General features: G+C 38.1%; 1 protein-coding gene across 1 annotated transcript in view; it reads right to left on the reverse strand.

Moving 5' to 3' along the window:
- Positions 1–213: 213 nt before the first annotated feature.
- LOC108553391 (titin-like) overlaps positions 214–22,272 on the reverse strand; it is a 49,766-nt gene continuing 27,707 nt past the window's right edge. Inside the window, 17 exon segments of the mRNA XM_017908260.1 lie at positions 214–493; positions 766–932; positions 1,023–1,179; positions 1,424–1,762; positions 1,913–2,639; positions 2,946–3,285; positions 5,284–5,470; positions 5,569–5,740; positions 5,827–6,346; positions 6,667–7,065; positions 7,169–8,171; positions 8,319–10,402; positions 10,405–10,926; positions 11,018–11,269; positions 11,356–11,499; positions 11,586–12,102; positions 12,340–12,479. Coding sequence (XP_017763749.1) covers positions 353–493; positions 766–932; positions 1,023–1,179; positions 1,424–1,762; positions 1,913–2,639; positions 2,946–3,285; positions 5,284–5,470; positions 5,569–5,740; positions 5,827–6,346; positions 6,667–7,065; positions 7,169–8,171; positions 8,319–10,402; positions 10,405–10,926; positions 11,018–11,269; positions 11,356–11,499; positions 11,586–12,102; positions 12,340–12,479 — 7,811 coding nt within the window. The 3' untranslated portion in view covers positions 214–352.

The raw sequence follows: 22,272 nt of genomic DNA on the forward strand, positions 1-22,272 counted from the left end.
CGCGGTTTTGAGACGATTTGACGTATTATATTATCACACGATTAGTCAATGTTAACATATTTGTTAATACCTTTAGTTAGTCGATCACCGGTATCATTTATGAATTGTTGAATTGTTTAAAAATTCTGTTTAATTCTCGAACATAGCTAAATATCTCGAAATCAAATTCACCATGGTGATATGGTGTCTTTTTTTGTTAGATATTTTTTCTTTTTGTTTTTTTTTTCTTTTCTTTTTTTCATGTACACGAGAAATCGTCGCAAGCGTGAACGCGTTTCTTCGTCACACCCTAGAGGGTTATCCCGTCGATTCAATCGCGTCTCATGTTAGCAATTGAATTTGTATCTTTTATTCAGTTCTTACTTTTGACGATGAGTTTGGCGGAGGTTTCTACGGTGCCGGCTGACGTGGTAGCTCGGCAGGTGAAAGTGCCAGTGTCTTCTTCGTAGGTGGTTGCTATCAGCAACACGGCGTTGTTGCCTTCGTGAATCATCTGAAAGTTCAAACATTGCCATTTATCATCATACAGTTCGATTCGAACAAAATTAAGAATAAACGAAAAATCGAGAATTAATTTCCAACTCTCTGTAACTGTAACTTTGTTTGTCAATTGAAATATTTAGGGGAAAGAGATTAGAATCACTTGCAATGCAGAGAGTCGAAAATTGTTGAATTCTCTTGTAGTAATTTAATATAGGAGAACAAATTATTTACATAATTTTTATATGTTACAGAGTGATGAACGGGATTTTAAACGCGACTCACCTGGAAATCAGGTGACTGAGGTATCAGGGCACCTTCGCGATACCATTGTATCGTTGGCTTCAGTTTAGCTGGAGTAACTTGAGTCTTGAACTGTGCCGGTTGTCCTTCCAGAACTATTTGATCCTTAAGTGGCGTCAATTTGGGAAGAATGTCAGCTGCGTCCGGGGCTAAACGAAAATGTACAATGAATTATTTAAAAGGACCGGTGAAACTAAATTTTGCAATTCTGTATTGGTGAATAATTAACGAGAACTTACCGAGAACTCTGAGGTTGGCCAAAGTAGTCACATCACCTGCTGGATTCTTGGCGATGCACTTATAAACACCTTCATCCTCGGGGAAGGCCTCAGAGATCCTCAGGGTACAGAGATCACCTTCTTTCTGCATTTGGAAGTACTTGGATGGCTTGATGACCTGCAACCATAAAATAAATTTGCTTAGAAAGGACGTAGAAGAGTATATAATACGATATTCATGTTGCAGTAACGAAAGGAATTTTGTCTTGATAATAAAATACTTGAATAGCTGTATATTCGAACACTGTTATACATATTCGAATAATAAAAGTTTTATTGCATTATAAAAATAATAGTAATAATAAAAAAAAATTCTGTTCTAGTATAACTACTGTAAAGAAATTAAAATCTATTATTTATACCTTGTCGCCTTTTTTCCATTGTACCGTGGGTACAGGTTTCCCTGTGATCCTACACGCAAAGGCAACGGATGTACCCTCTCTTATAGTTTGATCTTTCAACGGCTCCAGAACAGTGGGCGCCTTTTCGACGCCGGGCGTCGTCGGTTTTGCCGCCTTCGCGGGTGACTGAGGTCCTCGAACCGTGCATTCACCGTCGCAACGCGCTTCTCCGGCGCTGTTTATTGCAACGCACTCGTATTTGCCTGAATCCTCTGGCACTGTCTCGAGGATCAACAGGGTGTAAGTATTGTCTTCTTCGAGTGTCTTGTAACGGATGTCTGCGGTCACTTTCTTACCATTCTATAATAATAAATGAAGATGTACAGTTAATTACTATTTTTGGGTTATCATATACATGCTATTTTCCTTCTTCATTTTACCATAAATGGTATCACCGAGCTTAGAAAAATATAAGAAAAGCTTCGAATTCAGAAATCATTAAACAAGTACCTTCAACCAATATACGTCCAAAGGTTTAGTTCCAGTGACCTTGGCGTCGAATCTAGCTAATTGACCAGTAGTAACCGAGGTACTCTGAATGGTAGACAGGAAGCTAGGTGGTACCACTTCTCCTCTTCCAGGTTGTCTCCTACGTTCCTCGACCACCAAATTGGCACTGCACTTGGCTTTTCCACCGCGATTTTCAGCGATGACAGAGAATACTCCAGAATCCTCCATGAATACTTGACGAACGATCAGCACGGATTTCGTGCTGAAGGTGTAGATCTGGAGATCCGGAGAATTCTGGATGGGGAAGTCTTCGCGGTACCACTTGATGGTCGGCAGTGGATCTCCGTCGAACTCGACTTCGAATCGTGCCTGCTCCTGTTCGAACGCTCTGCAAGGTTGTATCTTCTTCGTGAAGACTGGCGGCTTGGCTGGTTTCGTCGGACCCTGAACGATACGCTCCTGAGTCTTCGCTTTGTGCTCCACTTCGGTGGTTTCCGTTGCGGTTATCTTCCTGGTGATCTCCAAGTCGCCTTTGATCTCTTTCTGAGTCTGTTTCTGCTTGGCAACGTGCACTTCGCGACCGTGAACCATAGACTCGGCTGGTTCCGGAGGATACTTCCCTTTCACGCGTTCTACGTCAATGTCCACTTCTGTTGTGTATGGTTTCTTCATGGATTTAGTAGTTGTCTGCGTGGTCTCCTGGGTCTTTTCTTCCTTTTTATCTTCCCTGAAAAATTGGTATTTTTTCTTTACTCTTTTTTATTTTTACTCTGGGAATAACGAGAACTTTGAAAAATGGATAACATGATTTTGAATGCTTCTCGAGTAATTACTCGGTTATATATCTTGGCAAAAGAAGAAATCATACGATTAAGATGATTATAAAATCGTATGAATTGGATTTTATAAAAAGAGAAGCTCTTTTATATCATTAAAGAAGTGGTATTTTATATGCATTAAGAAATAAAGAAATATCAAGATTCATAGAGTGCACTTGAAATTAAAGGATTGGATGTAAATATAGAATACTTACAAGGTCTCTTCATACTGTTGGGCCATTCCCTTGGCCACAGAATGAGACACGACCTTCTCGCCAGGTATAGCGAATTGGTGGGTAGCTTCCCTCAGCCTGCTCTCCTTCAGGACCTGTTCTTCCTCGAGAGTCATGAGTTTGGTGTAATAGTCCTCGTTCTTCTTACTTTTCACGGACTTCTGCCATTCAGTCTCTGGTTCCTTGTAAACCTTTTGTCCAAGGTGTTCCGTGGCGATCTCGACGCCCTGGCTTATGTTATGGTGCCTTTCGTCGAAAACTTTCTCGAGTTCTGTGTTCTGTCGCTCCGTTTGGTATTGGGTCAGCCCGTAATCATACCAAGCTAGAGGAAAGTCAGGTTAGACTTCCGTTTCTCGGATTCAAGCACAATCGACAACGCATGCCAGACGAACGTCGGAAACATTCATCTTTTTATTCAAAATACAGCGTTCCCTTATAATTAATCGTATATTCAAAATGTTAAACCCGGATGATGATAATAAATGATAAAATAAAATTAGATAACATAAAATGTCGGATTACATTTTTCTCTCGTATTTTCAATGGAGGTTCAATGAATATTGAGAGCTTCCATATTTGTATGTGGAAAATGAAATAAATATGAGAAATTTCTGATTAGATAATGAAAACAATTACTCGCTCAAATTGGTTAATCTGTTATATTTCTTTAGATTATAAATTAATTGAAATTAATTTAATATAAAAATAACGGACGAATCCAATGAAGGGAACGCTATATTTTTTAGAAGATTCACAAAGAATCACGGGGAATTACGACACAGTACTTTATTGGCGATGCAACACATATCGACGTCAGCTGCGCGAGAGGATCAGGATGCCCGGAAACCAGGCTACCGGAGACAGAGGTGGACATCCGGATGATTTAGTTAGATCACGTGGTATCACGGTTCCAACATTATTGGAATCACATCGAACAGTTTTGGGTGATTCTCTAATTTGAAACGTCTTTTGGGGTACACCATCGTGCACAGGGATCCAGTACTGTCTCCATTTAATCAGATTTTATATTCCAACGAATCAGACGAATATAAATTTGACTTTTATGGAACACTGAATCTCTGCTGTTCGAAACACTATATAGACAGGAACTAGGTAACTAGGGGATTATATATACGTTTCTTAAAGTAAATAAGTTCATCACGCGACGGGGATTATCAACGTAGATACTAAATACGATATAGCACACTGAGAAATACGGATTCTGTTTCAAATTGATCGATAATGGATAATGAATTTAAGAGAATGTAGAAATAATAAATTAAATAAAGTTCAGATGAAATGAACTCTTTTGACTGATAAAAAATATTATAAATAATATCGTCGAACAGAACACCCGTTTTCTCCAGTGCAGTAAAAATCGTTGGACGCAGGGAGGAAAATATTTTACTTAAAAAAACAAAAAAATATCGTCTTCGATTTACCGGCCTTCGATGAATAAATTAATATTAAAAAAAAATTCGGTGATTCGACATTTATAATTGAAAGTGACTATCGCAATATTTTTCTCCGTGCGTCGTCCGTTCTACACTTGATAAAACAAAAATTGGAAGACACTAATGAACAGATACATATACATGTGTAATATACAACTAAACAAAGTAAACTAAAGAACGAGTTGCTTGAATCTCGATGCTTTGTGTTCCATACCTGAGAACTCTGGTTTGCGAAACGAAGTAGCCGATACCTTTTAGGCGACATTGCTCGAATACGCCCGTCGAAATCCCGAACCCCGAAGAAGAGGAAGAAGCTGCTCGAGTCGCTCGAGGACGATCTTTCGAATCCTTTCGTAACATTTTGCTTTTTTTTTTGACGGAAGAAGGAATAGGGTAGGGATAAAGGTTTTGGTGTTCGAATGGTCTCGAGTGTTTTCATTTTCTGTACTCGAATGGAATGTATGTGTCGTATCGATATCTCATGTACTGTGTTGCGATTGTCGTTTTATCATTCGGTTGCGTTATAGAATAGAATAGGATAGAATAGAATATTCCTTTCTCTTTGATTTTGCATTATTCTTTTTCTTTCGTGTGGTATTTCGTTGTGCCGATGTTCGATATTGACGGATTATAATTTTGTTCCTTGTATGTGCGTACATTCTTTGCGATATAGATGAAACGATTACATTTTGTTCTCGTTTGCAGAATTTATTTGTCTGGTAATATTTACGTGTAAAAGTTTGCAGTCCATTGAATGTAGAAGAATAAAATATGCTTCAGTGAAGTATAATTGCGTTTAGAGAAACGCAAAGAATGCGACGACATGTTCATGTATGTGAAGTTCCGTTCTGGGATAGGAAACTTACGTCTCGGTGAGTTCTTCAGGACACCGCGATAATCGTCGCTCCTTGGTTTCACTGTCAAAGTGGTTTCGGTGCGTGCTTCGCCTACAGAGCTTCTAGCGATCACTTCGACCTTTCCATGATCGTATTGCCTCGTTTTGGGGATGTCCAGATGGTACATGCCGTCGTAAGTTAGTTTATAACGCGATCCCTATTTTATAAAACATTTTATTATTTAAGAAGAATCAAAAATTTTATTTAGAATTTAAAATAAGTCCGTAATTTCGAAAAATGAATATTGGTACTTACATTGACCACAGTGTGTCCATTGATGATCCACATAACACGTGGTCTTGGGTGACCAGTGACACGACAACAGAACCTAGACCAATCACCCTCTTCGACGGTCACTGGCTCAGGTTTGCTCACGAACGTTGGAGGTGCGCGCACCTTCTCTTCTTCGCCCTCTTCCTCAGGTACTCTGAACATATACTCGTTCGTAAGCAAACAGTTCCAATGCAATATTCTATACTGAATAATATCCGAATATTAAAAAAGAATGCTTACATTTGCCATGCAGCTTCCATCTCTCTGATTTTCTCGATACTCTTCATGCCCTTTGGTAGTTGCGACTCGTAAATAATTCCAGGCTTGCCAGCTGTTCGTATCACTGCCCGTGTTTCGTCGAATCCGTAAAGATTCGTGGCCCTGCAAAGATATTCGCCGCTGTCTTCGGGGTAGACCCAGCCGAAGTTCATGGCCACGTAGCCAAAGTCGTAAATAGGAGTGAATCTATTCTTGTGTGGCAGAGGCTTGCCATTGAAGAACCATTCGACTCTCATGTTTGGATCACCGACAGGTGCCAGTTGACACTCGAATTTGGTACTGTTCATCTCGACCAATTCGGTTTGATCTTGGATCTGAGTGACGAAACGTGGTGGCTGTTTCTTGTCCGCATCGTACAGGTCATCCTCTGTGAGGTGGACTTCCGAGGTGTATTTCTTGATGGTGGCTTCCATTTGCATCAACGCTTCCGACTTCTTCATACCCTTTGGTACTTGATTCTGCAGGATAATGTTGGGCAACCCTGTGGGAATAGGAAGTAACGATATGGTAGTAATTTATGTCGAAATGTAATATTTAAACAAAATAATTTAATAGCTAATAAATAATATTAGAGGTCAATTTTATATCAACAAATTTTAAGTACGTAGAGAAATTATAGAAGAAACATAAAAATGAATGATAGAGATGGAATTAATTTCTGGATCTTAAAATTTGTATATATATAATTTTATTTTTAATACATAATATGAATACTGATGCAACTTACTTTACAAATATTTTTTAAATTTATTTTACGGGATATACTAAATTTTAATAAGAGGATGAAGATAAGAAACTTACTTTTACATGATACGGATGCCCTAGTGGTGTCCTCGCCAAGATCATTGATAGCTTTGCACACGTATTCTCCAGAGTCCTCAGGGTAGACGTACAAAATATCCATAGATACGAATCCCATGTCGTACATTGTTCTATACCTATGCCCAGCTGGGATCATTTTTCCGTTTCTGTACCACTCTATACGCAGATTTGGATCATCTTTTGGTTCCACGCGACACTCGAACCTGACCGGTTCGGACTCATCAACGGTTGCTGATTGAATCTGCGTGATGAATCTTGGTGGTTGACGTGGTGGCTCTTCAGCAGGTGGCTCACTAACTGGTCCACGTTCTAACTCTTTCAGTTTCTCGCCACTCATGCCTGAGGGTAGCTGTGAGTCGAAATCTATGGTCTTTTTAGCTGTAACGTTGAAAATTTCTCATTAATATTATTACTCCTGTTTGAAACATTCTAATTATTAAAATCAAATAAACTTATAGATTATGATAATTGATCTACGTACATTTACAGGTTATGGTAGCTTTGGTAGTAGCAGAGCCCCACTTGTTCGTCGCTCTGCAAACGTATTCACCGCTGTCCCTAGCATAAGTGTACGACATGTCCAATGAAATAAATCCAAAGTCGTTGATCTGGTGTACACGTGATCCCGTAGCAAACGATCTTCCATTGTGGAACCAGTCGATGCGCATCGTAGGATCTCCAACAGGTTCGACTCTGCAGTCGAAGTGACTGGGTGCTCCTTCCTCCACTTCGATATCCTTCAGTTCCACAGTAAACTTGGGAGGATTTGGTGTCTCCTCTTCAGTCAGAATCTCGTCCTTTTTATACAAAGCCTCTTCTAATTTCTGAATGCTCTCCGTTCCAGTTTTGAAGTTGGTCGGCAGTTGAGGTTCCAGGATGATTCCTTGACGTCCACGGACTTGCAGCTTGCATGACACAGTGGCTTCGCCATGGCGATTGGTCGCCTTGCAAGTGTACAGACCAGAGTCTCGTTGGTAGCAATTAGCCACTTCCAGAATGACGAAGCCAAAGTCGTGGATCGTCTTGATCCTGGTTCCTGCCAGAAGAGGCTTTCCGTTGTGGAACCATTCGACTCTCATGCTGGAATCGTTGATTGGCGTCAATCGGCACTCGAAGTGCGCCAAGGAGTTCTCGGTTAGAGTCAAATCGGATGGTGTGGTGATGAATTCCGGTGGTTTTCCGGTGTCGTCGTCAGGAATCGCTTGTCCTGGCTCGTTTCCAAGACCTTCTAGCTCAGCGATCTTGTCAATGGTGCCTTCCATACCCTTTGGTAACTGGGATTCCAGTATAATGCTTCGTTTTCCTGTGCACTTCATGGTGCAGGTGGTCACAGCTTCGCCATACTCGTTCGTTGCTCGGCAGCTGTACTCGCCGGAGTCTTCGGGATAGATAGGCGAGATCTCGAGGATCACGAAGCCAAAGTCGCAGAAGGTGCGGAAACGAGAGCCGGTTCGCAGTGGTTTTCCATTCCAGAACCATTCGACCTGTGCAGAACAAAAAATTTTATTGTACATTTAATTTCGATAATTTTTTACCCTTTTTTCGTCAATCTTTTAGGACAGATTTTTGAAACGTTAAATATTCGTTAATTTATTTTAGCCCTACGTCGTATAGTTTACGAGTTAAATTACCTTTAATTTTGGATCGTCAGTGGGAGTAAGTCTAGCTTCAAAGTGCGCGCTTTCGCCCTCACGTAGGCCATCGATGTTGCTCAGTGGTACAGTGAACACAGGAGCCTTTCCTCGTTCTTCGACAACCTTCTCATCTTTAGTGCGGATCAACGAGTCCTCCAAAGTCTGGATCTTCTCCAATCCACCTTCCATTCCTTTGGGAAGTTGAGATTCCAAAATAAGGCTTGACTTGGAGTAGCACTTCAAGGTTGCTTTGGTAGTGTCTTCTCCATATTTGTTGAAAGCTCTGCACTCGTAAACACCAGAGTTCTCTTCGTAACAATACAATATATCCAAAATGACTATACCAAAGTCGTGGAAGGTCCTGTATCTATGTCCATGAGGCAGCTTCTTGCCATTGTAGTACCATTCGACTTTCAAGTCTGGGTCATTGACAGGTGTAAGTCTGGCTTCAAAGTGAGCAGACTGTCCCTCTACTAATTTCGTGATGTCAGAAATCTGCGTGATGAATTTAGGTGGTTCAGCAACTGGTGTCGTCGGTGTGGCAGGTTGTTCTCCACCATAGCTTTCCAGTTCTCTGATTCTGGCTAAAGAATCAGGCTGCAGAGAATCGAGGTATACTCCCCTCTTTCCGAAGCACTTCAGAGTGGCTTTGGTGAAATCTTCACCATATTTGTTGCTAGCCTTGCACACGTATTCTCCGGTGTCATGGGCCATCACACCGGCAATGTCCATCACAACGAATCCAAAGTCGGACACCATCTTGAATCTGGAAGAGTGTCTCAGAGGTTGTCCATTGTGGAACCATTCTACCTTCATGTGAGGATCTCCTACAGGGATCAGAGTGCACTCGAAGTGAGCGGACTGGCCATCCTTCAGACCCTCCAGGGACTGAATGTGCGTTGTGAACTTAGGTTTCTGTCCTTTGGACTTGTCAACACACTCTAGTTCCACACTGATCTCAGCCTGGCCCCATTTGTTGGTAGCCCTACAGGAGTAGGTGCCAGAATCTTCTATCTTGGTTCCTAGGACCTCGAGAACGACCATTCCAAAAGCGTAGACTGTTCTTGTGCGATGACTGGCATCTAATGCTTTGCCATTGTAGAACCATTCGACGACCATTGTCTGGTCACCAGTTGGAGTTAGAGATGCTTCAAAGTGAGCGATCTCTCCTTCAGACAGGTTGGTCAAGTTCTCGAACTGAGACGTGAACACAGGTGGGTGACCTTCCTCGCTTTCTGGTGGAGCTCCTTCTTGTTTCTTCAAGGATTCTTCAAGGTCTTGGATTGCTTCGAGACCTTCCTTGCCCTTTGGATGTTGCGATCTTTCGATGATATTCTCCTTGGTCGAACAATAGATCGTTGTCGACGTGAAGGCTTCTCCTGCCTTATTCCAAGCCTTGCAGGTATAAATTCCTGAATCACGATCGTATACATCGGTAAGGTCTAACGTGACGAATCCAAAGTCACTGGTCATTTTGAACCTGGATCCATGTTCCAGGGCTTTTCCGTTGAAGTACCACTCGATCTTTAGGTTCGGATCGTCTTTGGGTTCTACCTGACCTTCGAGATGAAGTGGTTCAGATTCACCCAGTTTGAACTCTGGCTGCAATGGTACTGTCCAAATTGGTTTAGGATATTCGTGTTCTGGGCCAGCATCTGGTCTCTTGTATTTAGACAAGTAAGCATCTTCGGCTTCCTTGACCTTCTCCAAGCCAGCTTCTCCCTGAGGATGTTGTGTTTGTAAATAGATGTTCTGTTTGCTGGTGCACTTCAGAGTACCAGATGTCTGGGCTGATCCCTTGGAATTCGTAGCCTTGACAATGACCACTCCTGAATCTTCCTCGTATGCATGATTAATGTCCAAAGCGACATAGCCGAAATCGTAAGTAGACTTGAATCTTGCCCCAGTTGGAAGGGGTTTGCCATTGATAAACCACTCGATCTTCATCGTGGGGTCTTTGGATGGCTCCACGTTGCACTCGAAGTGAGCATTGTCACCTTCTACGCATTCTACGTTGTTCAAATGCGTGATGAACACTGGTTCTTCGTAAACTGGTTCTGGCTGTTCCGCTGAGGTGACATGTGGACAGCTTCTCCAAGCAGGTTAGTAGCCTTGCAGGTGTAGATGGCGGAATCATCGGGTCTTAAACCATTGATGGACAGAGTGACAAGACCAAAGTCGAAGGTGCTTCGGAGTCTGGTTCCAGTTTGGAGAGACACTCCGTTCTTGAACCATTCCACACGAAGGTTCGGGTCTGCTCTAGGTTCTACTTGAGCTTCCAGATATACGTGTTGACCTTCCACGAGTTTGTCGTAGCTTTCGAGGTGTTTGGTAAAGACCGGTGCTTGTTGGGGCGTCGTGTCGACGAACATCTCTGGTACTTTGTTCATCTCAGCTTCTTTCAATTGGATTTTCTGCCATGCATCCGGTTGCAGACTGTCAGCATCGATGGCCGAGCGCGTTTTCACCTTCAAGGATATCGAGGAAACTGCTTCGCCGGCTTTGTTGATCGCCTTGCAGGTGTACACACCGGAATCCTCCGAGATGACTTTCAAGATGTCCAGGGTCACGTAGCCGAAATCGTGACTTACGTGGAACCGAGATCCTGTTGGGGACATTCAAGATTTCGCGTAATGAAAATTAACGAGTCACGCGAATAAAGAAATATATTTGGTCGTTTCGTATAAGCTGCTTACCCATCTTCAATTCGACTCCGTTTATGTACCACTCGAATCTCAAACTGGCATCGCCAACTGGGACGACTCTGCATTCGTATCTAGCCATTTGACCCTCCCAGAGCTCGGTGGGTCCAGTCAATAATTGGGTGAAGATGGGTTTGTCGAATACTTTCTCTGGTTCTTCTGGACGACTTGGTTTGTCAGCTTCAAGTTGGGCGATCTTACGTTGCGCTTCGGGGTGTTGGGTGTCTAATTGAATGCTTGCTTTGCCTAGATACGAGGAACCGACGATACAAATTAATAAAAATCTCAAATTTGAAGATAATATATCGTTGAATGTAATTCAAGATACTGACTTCTTATCTTCATCGAAGCAGTGGTGACTGCTTCACCAAGTGGGTTGGTAGCGCGACACATGTAGACACCTTCATCTTCCTCTCTCACGTGACTGATATCCAATGATACGTATCCGAAATCGTGGACTTTGGTGATTCGTGAACCTACGTAATTCACAAGTGGCATAAGTTTCAAAAATTTCCAATTTTGAAACCTCAAAGTTTATCTTGTCATGTTAAAGTACACTTACTTGTCTCAAGTGGGATTTCATTTCTGAACCACTCGACCTTCAACGTGGGATCTCCTACGGGGATCAACCTGCACTCGAAATGTGCAGTGTGTCCTTCGGGAATGGCATCGATGTTCTGCAATGGTTGAGTGAAGACTGGTCTCTGTTTAGTTTGTGGTTCCGGTACATCCGGTCTCTTCCAAGGTTGCTGAGCCTCCAATTCGCGGATTTTATCCATTCCTTCAGGTCGTTGAGAGTCCAGTATAATGCTGTCCCTTGGAATAACCTTCAGCTCGATCGAAGATACGCATTGGCCAAGAGCGTTAATAGCTCGTACGGAATATTCTCCTGCATCTTCAGGAACGGCGTGGCCGATATCCAGAGCCACGTATCCAAAGTCAAACGTCACGTGGAACCTGGAAGCCGATGGCAGAGGCTTGCCATTATGGAAGAATTCGATCCTCAAGTTGGCATCGTGAAGAGGCTCCACTTGGCACTCGAAGTGGGCCGTTTGTCCTTCGTACACCTCGGTGGTACCCTAAACGAAATTTCCAAATTTAAAAAACAGGCAAACATCGCGATTATACCGATATCGTATAACAAAGAATTTCGAAAATCTATAATTTTCTAACACATCTAAAATATTAAACGTTCGAGATCCTAGAGTAGGAAAAGATCGAGATTCAGTGATGAAGAGAATATTAAAATTGGAGATTTTTCTAATCGAGAGAACATTTCGAATTTTGCATTATGGAAATTATTAAGAAATTTTTACCCTGAGCTCAGTGACGAATCTGGGTGGTGTCACTGGTGGTTCTTCGACTTCTAAACGTGCTGGACGGCCTTGAGCCTCGAGTTCACGGATTTTCTCGAGACCATCTGGATGTTGAGTGTCTAATAGGATACTGCGGCGAGCTGGAGAAAAAATCTCACGTCAGAAATAGTCTCACTCTTTAAATTGTTAAAAATAGGACTACATAAATTACTACTTTGATCTATCCAACAATTATATTCCTCTCTATCGCGAGCACGAAGAACATCGATTATTTCTATCACTCTTCGTATATTCGAAATTTTGCTCGATTTTTGGTCCCTTTTTTAATTCCTCGAACGTGACACGTCGATTGTGAGGTTTTAGTAACTTGCAAATATTGCAAATTTCTTTTCTCTGATATTGATCGTCACCAAAATTCAGTTCCGATTTTCTTCTCCTTTTCAGACAAGCTTCATTTCTCGAATACAATTTGGAACATCGACCAATGGTGCTTTTATAACGATTCCTCTCGCATGAACAATTTCTATTGATTTTACTGGTATCTATAAATTGTTTATCATATCTGCCAGTCGTTAAAGCAAATGAACCGAATTTAGGTTTGGAAACCGTGATATTTCCTCTTCGGAAATGTGGAGATGGAGAAGATAGTCCTCTTTTCTGATTATATTCGATTCTGTCGATTTTTTCGGGATATCGCAAGGGTAGAAAACGAGGGGGAAGGTAACATTGGTCTTTCGCTAAGAATTACATTAAATTTTGGTTAGAAACCGATACCAGTGCTCAACACGAATTTCAATCTGCAATATACATTGGGTAATTCCTGTAGAGTTTACTTTTCTGAACAAGAATTCGTAATCGAAATTGCTCTATCGCCCTCAATTTTCGAAAAATGTGAGTTTTTCTAAAGAGGCACGATTTTTAGATAAAATGAAGTATTACGTAATCAGTAAGAACGTTATGAGGTACGTTGTTATCTTAAAAATTGGGTGAAAGTGTCCCGAGTATATCAATGTCTACAATCTAATTATTTGTGCTTCTGAATAACTATAATTGGTCATCAATAAGTAACAATAAGCCTCCGAGCCTTTCTACGTATATTCTGGTATTCTTACATCAAATTTTTCATCTGCTATAAATATGATTCAAAGTAGTACATTCTGTATGTTTTCCTGAAGTAAGAAATGATGGAACAGAATTCTTGAAACAATTTTCAATTCGATTAAATCGCCAATGCCATAGCTACTCGTAAACCGAATACCGAATGCAATGTAAATGATACATATCGGTCTACGAAAACGAAAAATATAATTCAATATAACTCTACATATAAACGACATAAGTACATACGTATTTCCAAAATGTATTTACAACGTTGTAATTTATTTATCTTTTTGATGACCGTTAATGATTTCTATAATGCCCAAATTTTAAATAACCAATTATAAATTAATAAATAATAATGGCATTATTACAGAACATAAACTACTAAAAATAAAAGAAAATATTATTTACGTGTAATTATTGAATGTTCCTTTATGCCATTGCCAAATATGATATATAGTATGAGAAAAGAATAAAAAGATGAGAGGAAAATGTGCTACATTTATTTATGTCATTTTACTGTTTCATTTCACCCGCCCTATGTGTCACGTGGTATTAGATTCTGTAATTCGATCAGCGCCATCTATGATTTTGGACCAAATGATAAGGAAAGTGATAGGAACATAGAATGTACAAGGAGGTTGTTTAATCAAAGTCAGGTGATTAAATAAGGACGGAAAACGGATAGAAAAAGACAGAAAGGCTCCGGCAATGAATATTAACTAATTACTCAATTCTGGCGTGTAATTTATGAACTTTTGTAGCCTTATCGCAAAGCTGAAACCCTGAGCAACATTCTGATTCTACTTTCGTACATAAATTGTTGTTAATTAGTGTGTTAAAAATAATTACTTGACGGCGTGGGTAATTTGATAAAAACGACGACCGAGGATGTCCATAAAAATATTTTATTATGTTCAAAACTAGAAAAAAAATATGATCGAAAGTCATATGAGAAGATGCGCAAGAATATTCTTTTTATAATGAATGCATAAAAGTAAAAAATTAATTACTTGAGAGATAGTTATTAATGAGAAACCATTGAGATATTCGGCAACATTTTAAACACGCCATGGAATAATTAATAATAATAAATTAATTAAAAAGAAATTATTATCGAAAGTTATATGAGAAAGTTCGCCAAGGACCTGTCTTTACGATGAAGTCATAAAAGTTCATAAATTAATCGCAGAAATTGAGTAATTTGTTAAATTTCCATGGCCGAATTGATTTATTAAGAACCTCAGGTTCCGTAAGATGAGTACAGATGGCGCCAGGAGAGCATTTATAACCATATTACATGAAGGGCGGAATACAGAAAACAATATATCGATCGAAATAACTAATACACATTCTCTTCCGTTCTTATTATTCGCTTAAGAAACTCAAAGTTTTCTACATTTTTTTAATAAGTTCAACATAAGCAGTGGTTTCAATTAGACAATCAGCATTCGCTTCTTTACCTGGCACATTATGTCTGGAAGGGTACGCCTTTTCAATGCAAATATAAAAGATCATAAATTAATCACCAAAATTCAGTAATTTGTTAATTTCTCTCTAAGTGAGTAGGAGAGTGGGGAAACAAGAAGAAGATTGCAAAAAAACGGGAGAAACATTGTTGTGTCCATCGAGCTATGCCTACATCACGGAAAAGAATGTAAGCCTTTATATAAACATAACCTTCAGTTGTAAATAAATAGTGTGAGACATAAACTATTGTTTTTTCATCTTTTATTAGTGACAGCAGAACCTGGTTGTAAAGTAATAATATACTGTTGAAACAAACAGGCATGTGCAACAGGGGAAAGATATTGGATTCGTGGAATATCATCAACGTAGAGCCATTAGATGCCAATAATTATTTTTTATGGTAAAAAAAAAATTGAAGCAGTAATAGAAATATGTAAGGTATGATATGTCTATTGGTTTCTAGGTCTGCGAACTGAATGACAAGACAGAAATATTTCATGGTTAAGTCAAAGGGGAATAAAATTATTTTAGATTATGGCCTCCTATAACAAGATGTAGAAAATACAGTGAGATTGAAAGGTATGTTGTATTTTTGTACTGAATGAATATTAATATCAGTGGTTGAAGTCACTGATCAATGGTAATGTGTTAAGTTTCAGAATGATGGTGTTGTGGTAGATAGAGACAAGAGAGAAGTTCGAATGAAAGCAGTGAGAAGAGGAAATGCATATTATATGGAATCAAGATACAGAAAAGGGGCAGCGCATTTCTGGACAGAGATAGATGGCATCTACATGTAAATATGAAGAATTCTTGTAGGAAAAGACACAGATAGCTGAAGAAATAAGAAGATTGAAGATATGGAAAGGAAATCAATCTGTCAAGAAGTCGAAAAGTTCTTATATACTCAGATAATGGAGGTGAGTTTATGGGCAAGACCTCAAGGTTTGGTTACATCAAAGGAAATAAAACATGATTTGTTTTCAGCCAGGATACCCTCAGTGTAATGGAGTTGCTGAGAGGAAGAACAAATCCATCAGAGAGATGACAAGAGCACTTATGATGAATTCAGACTTGCCAATATATTTTTGGGCAGCAGCAGAGTACAGCTGTCCATATAAAAAACTGCACGAAGTTAGCTGACCATTGAAGAACTTCTTATGCTGTTTAGAAGGAGAGAAAGCCAAACATGAGGTATTCGAAAAGATCTTGCAGCATTTCTTATGGGTTGAATAAAGGGTGTTTAGTATACTAATTTGGACCACAAACTTACACAGAAATATTTTCAGAATATGTATCAAATAATTCATATAGAATATGCTAACCATAAAAGGATCATGTGAGGAATGAATGTGAAGTAAAATTCTATGGGACTGTGACACTTGGACTTGATTGAACCAATAAAACCAATGTCAAAAGGAAGTAAAAGGTACATTTTATCTATTCATGATTCTTCGAGGATAATTATTGGTTTTGCTGTTATAGGAAGAGGGACAGACAGCTGAGGAAATAAAAATATTGGTAACATTGAAAGAGAATCAATCTGTCAAGAAGGTGAGAAGTACTTATATGCTTAGACAATGGAGGTGAGTTTGTGAGAGAAGACCTCCAGGTTTGGTTAAATGAAAAGAAAATAAAATATGATTTGATTCCAGCCAAGATAACGCAGAGCATTGGAGTTGCTGAGAGGAAGGCCATTCTACCATAACTTAATCCAAGATAAACGAATATCAAGAATTATTAGGGAAACTCATGTATTTGAAAGCTTATGGCTGTTCAGACATCTCATTTGCAGTAAGATGTTTGTCATAGTTTAACCCTGGTCCAAAAATAGTGTACATGAATGGATTGAAGAGGATATTAAGATATTTCAGGTTGAGTATTGTTTTGAAATTAGGAAAGGAACAGAAGCCAATAAAATTTTTTTTTGCAGATATATAAACTGATATATGAAGACAGACTGGAGAAGGAGGCGTGAAGGATTGTAATATGTGACAGATTGAATACAATAAATATAGAAAATTAAATATAAGTTCTTACATACAAAAATGTTGTTATATACGAGATATAGTAAAAAACTAAGAATTTGCTAATTTATCACGTGCCGGATAAAGAAACGAATCCTGATTGTCTAACTAAAGCTCAGAGTGGTCCAAATCTGCTAAATAATGTAAAAATCTGTATGAGGATGTTAAGAGAATAAAAGGATGAAAGAAAAATGTGTTACACTTATTTATGTCATTTTATTGTTTCATTTCTCCCGCCCTATGTGTCACGTGGTATTAGATTCTGTAATTCGATCAGCGCCATCTATGATTTTGGACCAAATGATGAGGAAAGTGATAGGAACATAGAATGTACAAGGAGGTCGTTTAATCCTCGTCACGTGGTTAGATAAGGACAGAAGACAGGTAGAAAAAGACAGAAAGGCTCCGGCAAAGAATATTAACTAATTACTCAATTCTGGCGAGTAATTTATGAACTTTTATAGCCTTATCGCAAAGCTGAAACCCTGAGCAACATTCTGATTCTACTTTCGTACATAAATTGTTGTTAATTAGTGTGTTAAAAATAATTACTTGACAGCGTGGGTAATTTGATAAAAACGGCGATCGAGGATGCCGATAAAAATATTTTATTATGTTCAAAACTAGAAGAAAAATATGATCGAAAGTCATATGAGAAGATGCGCAAGAATATTCTTTTTATAATGAATGCATAAAAGTAAAAAATTAATTACTTGAGAGATAGTTATTAATGAGAAACCATTGATATATTCGGCAATATTTCGACCACGCCGTGAAATAATAATTAATGATCCATTAATTAAGAAGCAATTAATATCGAAAGATATATGAGAAAGTTCGGCAAGGATCTGGCTTTACGATGAGATTATAAAAGTTCATAAATTATTCGCAGAAATTGAGTTATTAATTAATTTTCCACTGCCGAATTGATTTATTAGAATATAATATTCGGAGCACATAACCAGAGTTAGTAATCTATTAATTTGATGTCAGTGCCATCTATGATTCTAGACACGAACCTCAGGTTCCGTAAGACGAGCACAGATGGCGCCAGGAAAGCGTTTATAACCATATTACAGGAAGGGCGGATTAAAGAAAACAATATATCGATCTAAATAAGTAATACACATTGTCTTCCGTTCTTGTTATTCACTTAAGAACCTCATAAAGTTTTCTGCTTTCTTTAACAAGTTCAACCGAAACAGGGATTTTAGTTAGAGAATCAGCATTCGTTTCTTCACCTGGCACATGACAAGTCTACAAGGGTATGTCTTTTCAACACAATTATAAAAGTTCATAAATTAAGTACAGAAATTCAGTAAATTGTTAATTTTTCTCTAAGTGAAGAGGACAGTACATGGGAAGGGAGAAAAATATTGTGAAAGAACAGGGGAATCATTGTTGTGTCCATGGAGCTGTGCCTGCATTTCGCAAAAGAATGTAAGCCTTTATATAAACATAACCTTCAGTTGTTAATAAATAGTGTCAGACATAAACCATTGTTTTTTCGTCTTTTATTAGTGATAGCAGAACCTGGTTGTAAAGTAACAATATACTGTTGAAACAAACAGGCATGTGCAACAGGGGAAAGATATTGGATTCGTGGAATATCATCAACGTAGAGCCATTAGATGCCAATAATTATTTTTTATGGTAAAAAAAAAATTGAAGCAGTAATAGAAATATGTAAGGTATGATATGTCTATTGGTTTCTAGGTCTGCGAACTGAATGACAAGACAAAAATATTTCATGCTTAAGTCAAAGGGGAATAAAATTAATTTAGATTATGGCCTCCTATAACAAGATGTAGAAAATACAGTGAGATTGAAAGGTATGTTGTATTTTTGTACTGAATGAATATTAATATCAGTGGTTGAAGTTACTGATCAATGGTAATGTGTTAAGTTTCAGAATGATGGTGTTGTGGTAGATAGAGACAAGAGAGAAGTTCGAATGAAAGCAGTGAGAAGAGGAAATGCATATTATATGGAATCAAGATACAGAAAAGGGGCAGCGCATTTCTGGACAGAGATAGATGGCATCTACATGTAAATATGAAGAACATTGATAACATGGAGAAAGAAGAATTGGCAGTAGTTTTGGAAACTAAATATAAATTGAACATAGAGTGTGAATGTTGCTTTAAAGCAAAAATCTGTAGAAACACCCATAGGAAGTTGGAAACTACTAAAACAGCAGCAGGAAGATATGGAAAGGAAATCAATCTGTCAAGAAGTCGAAAAGTTCTTATGTACTCAGATAATGGAGGTGAGTTTATGGGCAAGACCTCAAGGTTTGGTTACATCAAAGGAAATAAAACATGATTTGTTTTCAGCCAGGATACCCTCAGTGTAATGGAGTTGCTGAGAGGAAGAACAAATCCATCAGAGAGATGACAAGAGCACTTATGATGAATTCAGACTTGCCAATATATTTTTGGGCAGCAGCAGAGTACAGCTGTCCATATAAAAAACTGCACGAAGTTAGCTGACCATTGAAGAACTTCTTATGCTGTTTAGAAGGAGAGAAAGCCAAACATGAGGTATTCGAAAAGATCTTGCAGCATTTCTTATGGGTTGAATAAAGGGTGTTTAGTATACTAATTTGGACCATAAACTTACACAGAAATATTTTCAGAATATGTATCAAATAATTCATATAGAATATGCTAACCATAAAAGGATCAGGTGAGGAATGAATGTGAAGTAAAATTCTATGGGACTGTGACACATGGACTTGATTGAAGCAATAAAACCAATGTCAAAAGGAAGTAAAAGGTACATTTTATCTATTCATGATTCTTCGAGGATAATTATTGGTTTTGCTGTTATAGGAAGAGGGACAGACAGCTGAGGAAATAAAAATATTGGTAACATTGAAAGAGAATCAATCTGTCAAGAAATTGAGAAGTACTTATATGCTTAGACAATGGAGGTGAGTTTGTGAGAGAAGATCTCCAGGTTTGGTTAAATGAAAGGAAAATAAAATATGATTTGTTTCCAGCCAAGATAACGCAGAGCATTGGTGTTGCTGAGAGGAAGGCCATTCTACCATAACTTAATCTAAGAGAAACGAATATCAAGAATTATTAAGGAAACTCATGTATTTGAAAACTTATGGCTGTTCAGACATCTCATTTGCAGTAAGATGTTTGTCATAGTTGAATCATGGTCCAAAAATAATGGACATGAATGGATTGAAGGGGATATTTAGGAATAGATATTTCAAGTTCAGTATTGTCTTGAATTTGGAAAAGGAACAGAAGCCAATGGAATGTGCTGTGCAGATATGTAGACAGATATGTGAAGTCAGACTGAAAAAAGAAGAAGGATTGTGATGTGGACAGATTGAATGCGATAAATGTAGAAAATTAAATCTATGCTCTTACACAGAAAAATGTAGTTATATACGAGATGTAGTAAAAATTAAGAACTTGCAAATTTGGTACGTGTCAGATAAAGAAATGAATGCTGATTGTCTAACTAAACCACTGAATGTTCCAAATTTGTTAAAGAATGTAAAATACTTTATGGGGGTGTTAAGAGAATAAAAAGAAGAGAGGAGAATGTGTCATAGTTATTTATATTGTTTTATTGTTTTATTTCTCCTACCCAACATGGCATAGATTAGGTAAACTCTTATTAAAAGCACTATTTAATCAACCTCAGTTTTAATAATAACATTTCACGTTTGTCTTAAATATATTTGAAACTTGAACGTAAAACCATCTTATTCGCAATGGGAAAAATATTTGTAGCTTTATTATAACCGAGTGATTGGTACTTTCTTTGGACAGGTCTGACTAAATACTTTCGTTGAAAAAGTAGTTTTAACAATTTATACATAAGAATCTAATGTTCTGAAGAAGCATTGTTGACAAAGGTGATTATAATGTTCATTTATAAAATTTTGTAACTAATATATATATATATTTTGTATTACCATGTATTTTATTTTTATTATTAACTATAGTTATTTTTATTAATTTATAGCGTTTTTGCAGTGAAAATTAAGCATTTATTTATATGTCATTTTCGTAAGAGGAACATATTTGTATTTGCTTCATTGATATGAATAAATATAAGGAACGTTGTTTGATATTCCACATCGATACTATAGTACATAGCTATTTCAAAGACGCAGCATTTTCCTGCGAGAAAAAGCATAGATTGTCTTAGGTCAGTCATCATTAGGTCCGCGACAAACGAACAGAACGGTAACGAATACTGGAATATTTTCGTGCGTCAAAGAGAAGCATTAAGGATTTCCATAAAACATATCGTAAAGTAGTGATATCACTGATTGAAGTTTTAATTGCTACAACTGAGGAAACACATATTTAAGATCTGTAACGCGACGTATCGGGTATTACTTCGCGACATTGCAGTTGTTGGTTACGTTTGCAACATTATCGTAATACTTACGAATAAAACAGCAAAAGTTTAAGAAATTGTGAAAAATTTACGAAGTTCAAGATTACTAACTGCGAACATTTCTTTGGTGCTAATATACTACGTGTGGAAAAATGTGATGTGACATAGTAAAAATCGCATAACGATACATATGCAAAATAGAGTAATGTGAGTGAGGATCGTGTAATACTCCGCATAGTCCCCAATCGTCGACTGTTGTAAATTCTAGATTTCAATTGTCCAGCAATATATTTGAATGTTATTACTCTGAATAGGCAACTTGTTAACAGTTTTACCAATTTTTCCTCCATCTCGACGTTGAATTGCAAAGTAGCTACGTATTATCGCAAATACATTCTAAACTTCGTTTGTGGATTAGGATATTTCATTATTACTGCATAGAATAGATTGCTTTCCAACCAGTAGGGCAATTATTTTACGATTGAAGGTCTATTTACGAAACAAAGTGACGGAAATGTAAGTGCCTGTGAAATCTTGCTACACCGTTTACTTTCCTAGCTTATATTTTTAAAATTACTCATTACGGTTAGATTTTTTCTATATATTAGCGTAGAGTGAATTCTTCCTTAACGGGATTGATTATTTTTTTTCGGTTTCGAGCGCGCGTTTTTGAAAAATAGTGGGGAAAGTGTCCGTAGCTCTGAAATCGTGCTGCGTAATAGACTTTTTTGGCTTCTATTTCGAAAAGTAGGCTGTTTGATTAGATTTGTTCTATATATCCGCGTAGTGTGAGTCTTTCTGTAACGGGATTAATTATTTTTTTTCGGTTTCGAGCATGCGTTCTTGAAAAATAGTGGGGAAAGTGTGAGTGGCTCTGAAATCGTGCTGCGTAATAGACTTTTTTGGCTTCTATTTCGAAAAGTAGGCTTTTTGATTAGGTTTGTTCTATATATCCGCGTAG

Source organism: Eufriesea mexicana, unplaced genomic scaffold (assembly GCF_001483705.2).
Source record: "Eufriesea mexicana isolate 0111107269 unplaced genomic scaffold, ASM148370v2 scaffold10344, whole genome shotgun sequence".
Classification (NCBI taxonomy): domain Eukaryota; kingdom Metazoa; phylum Arthropoda; class Insecta; order Hymenoptera; family Apidae; genus Eufriesea; species Eufriesea mexicana.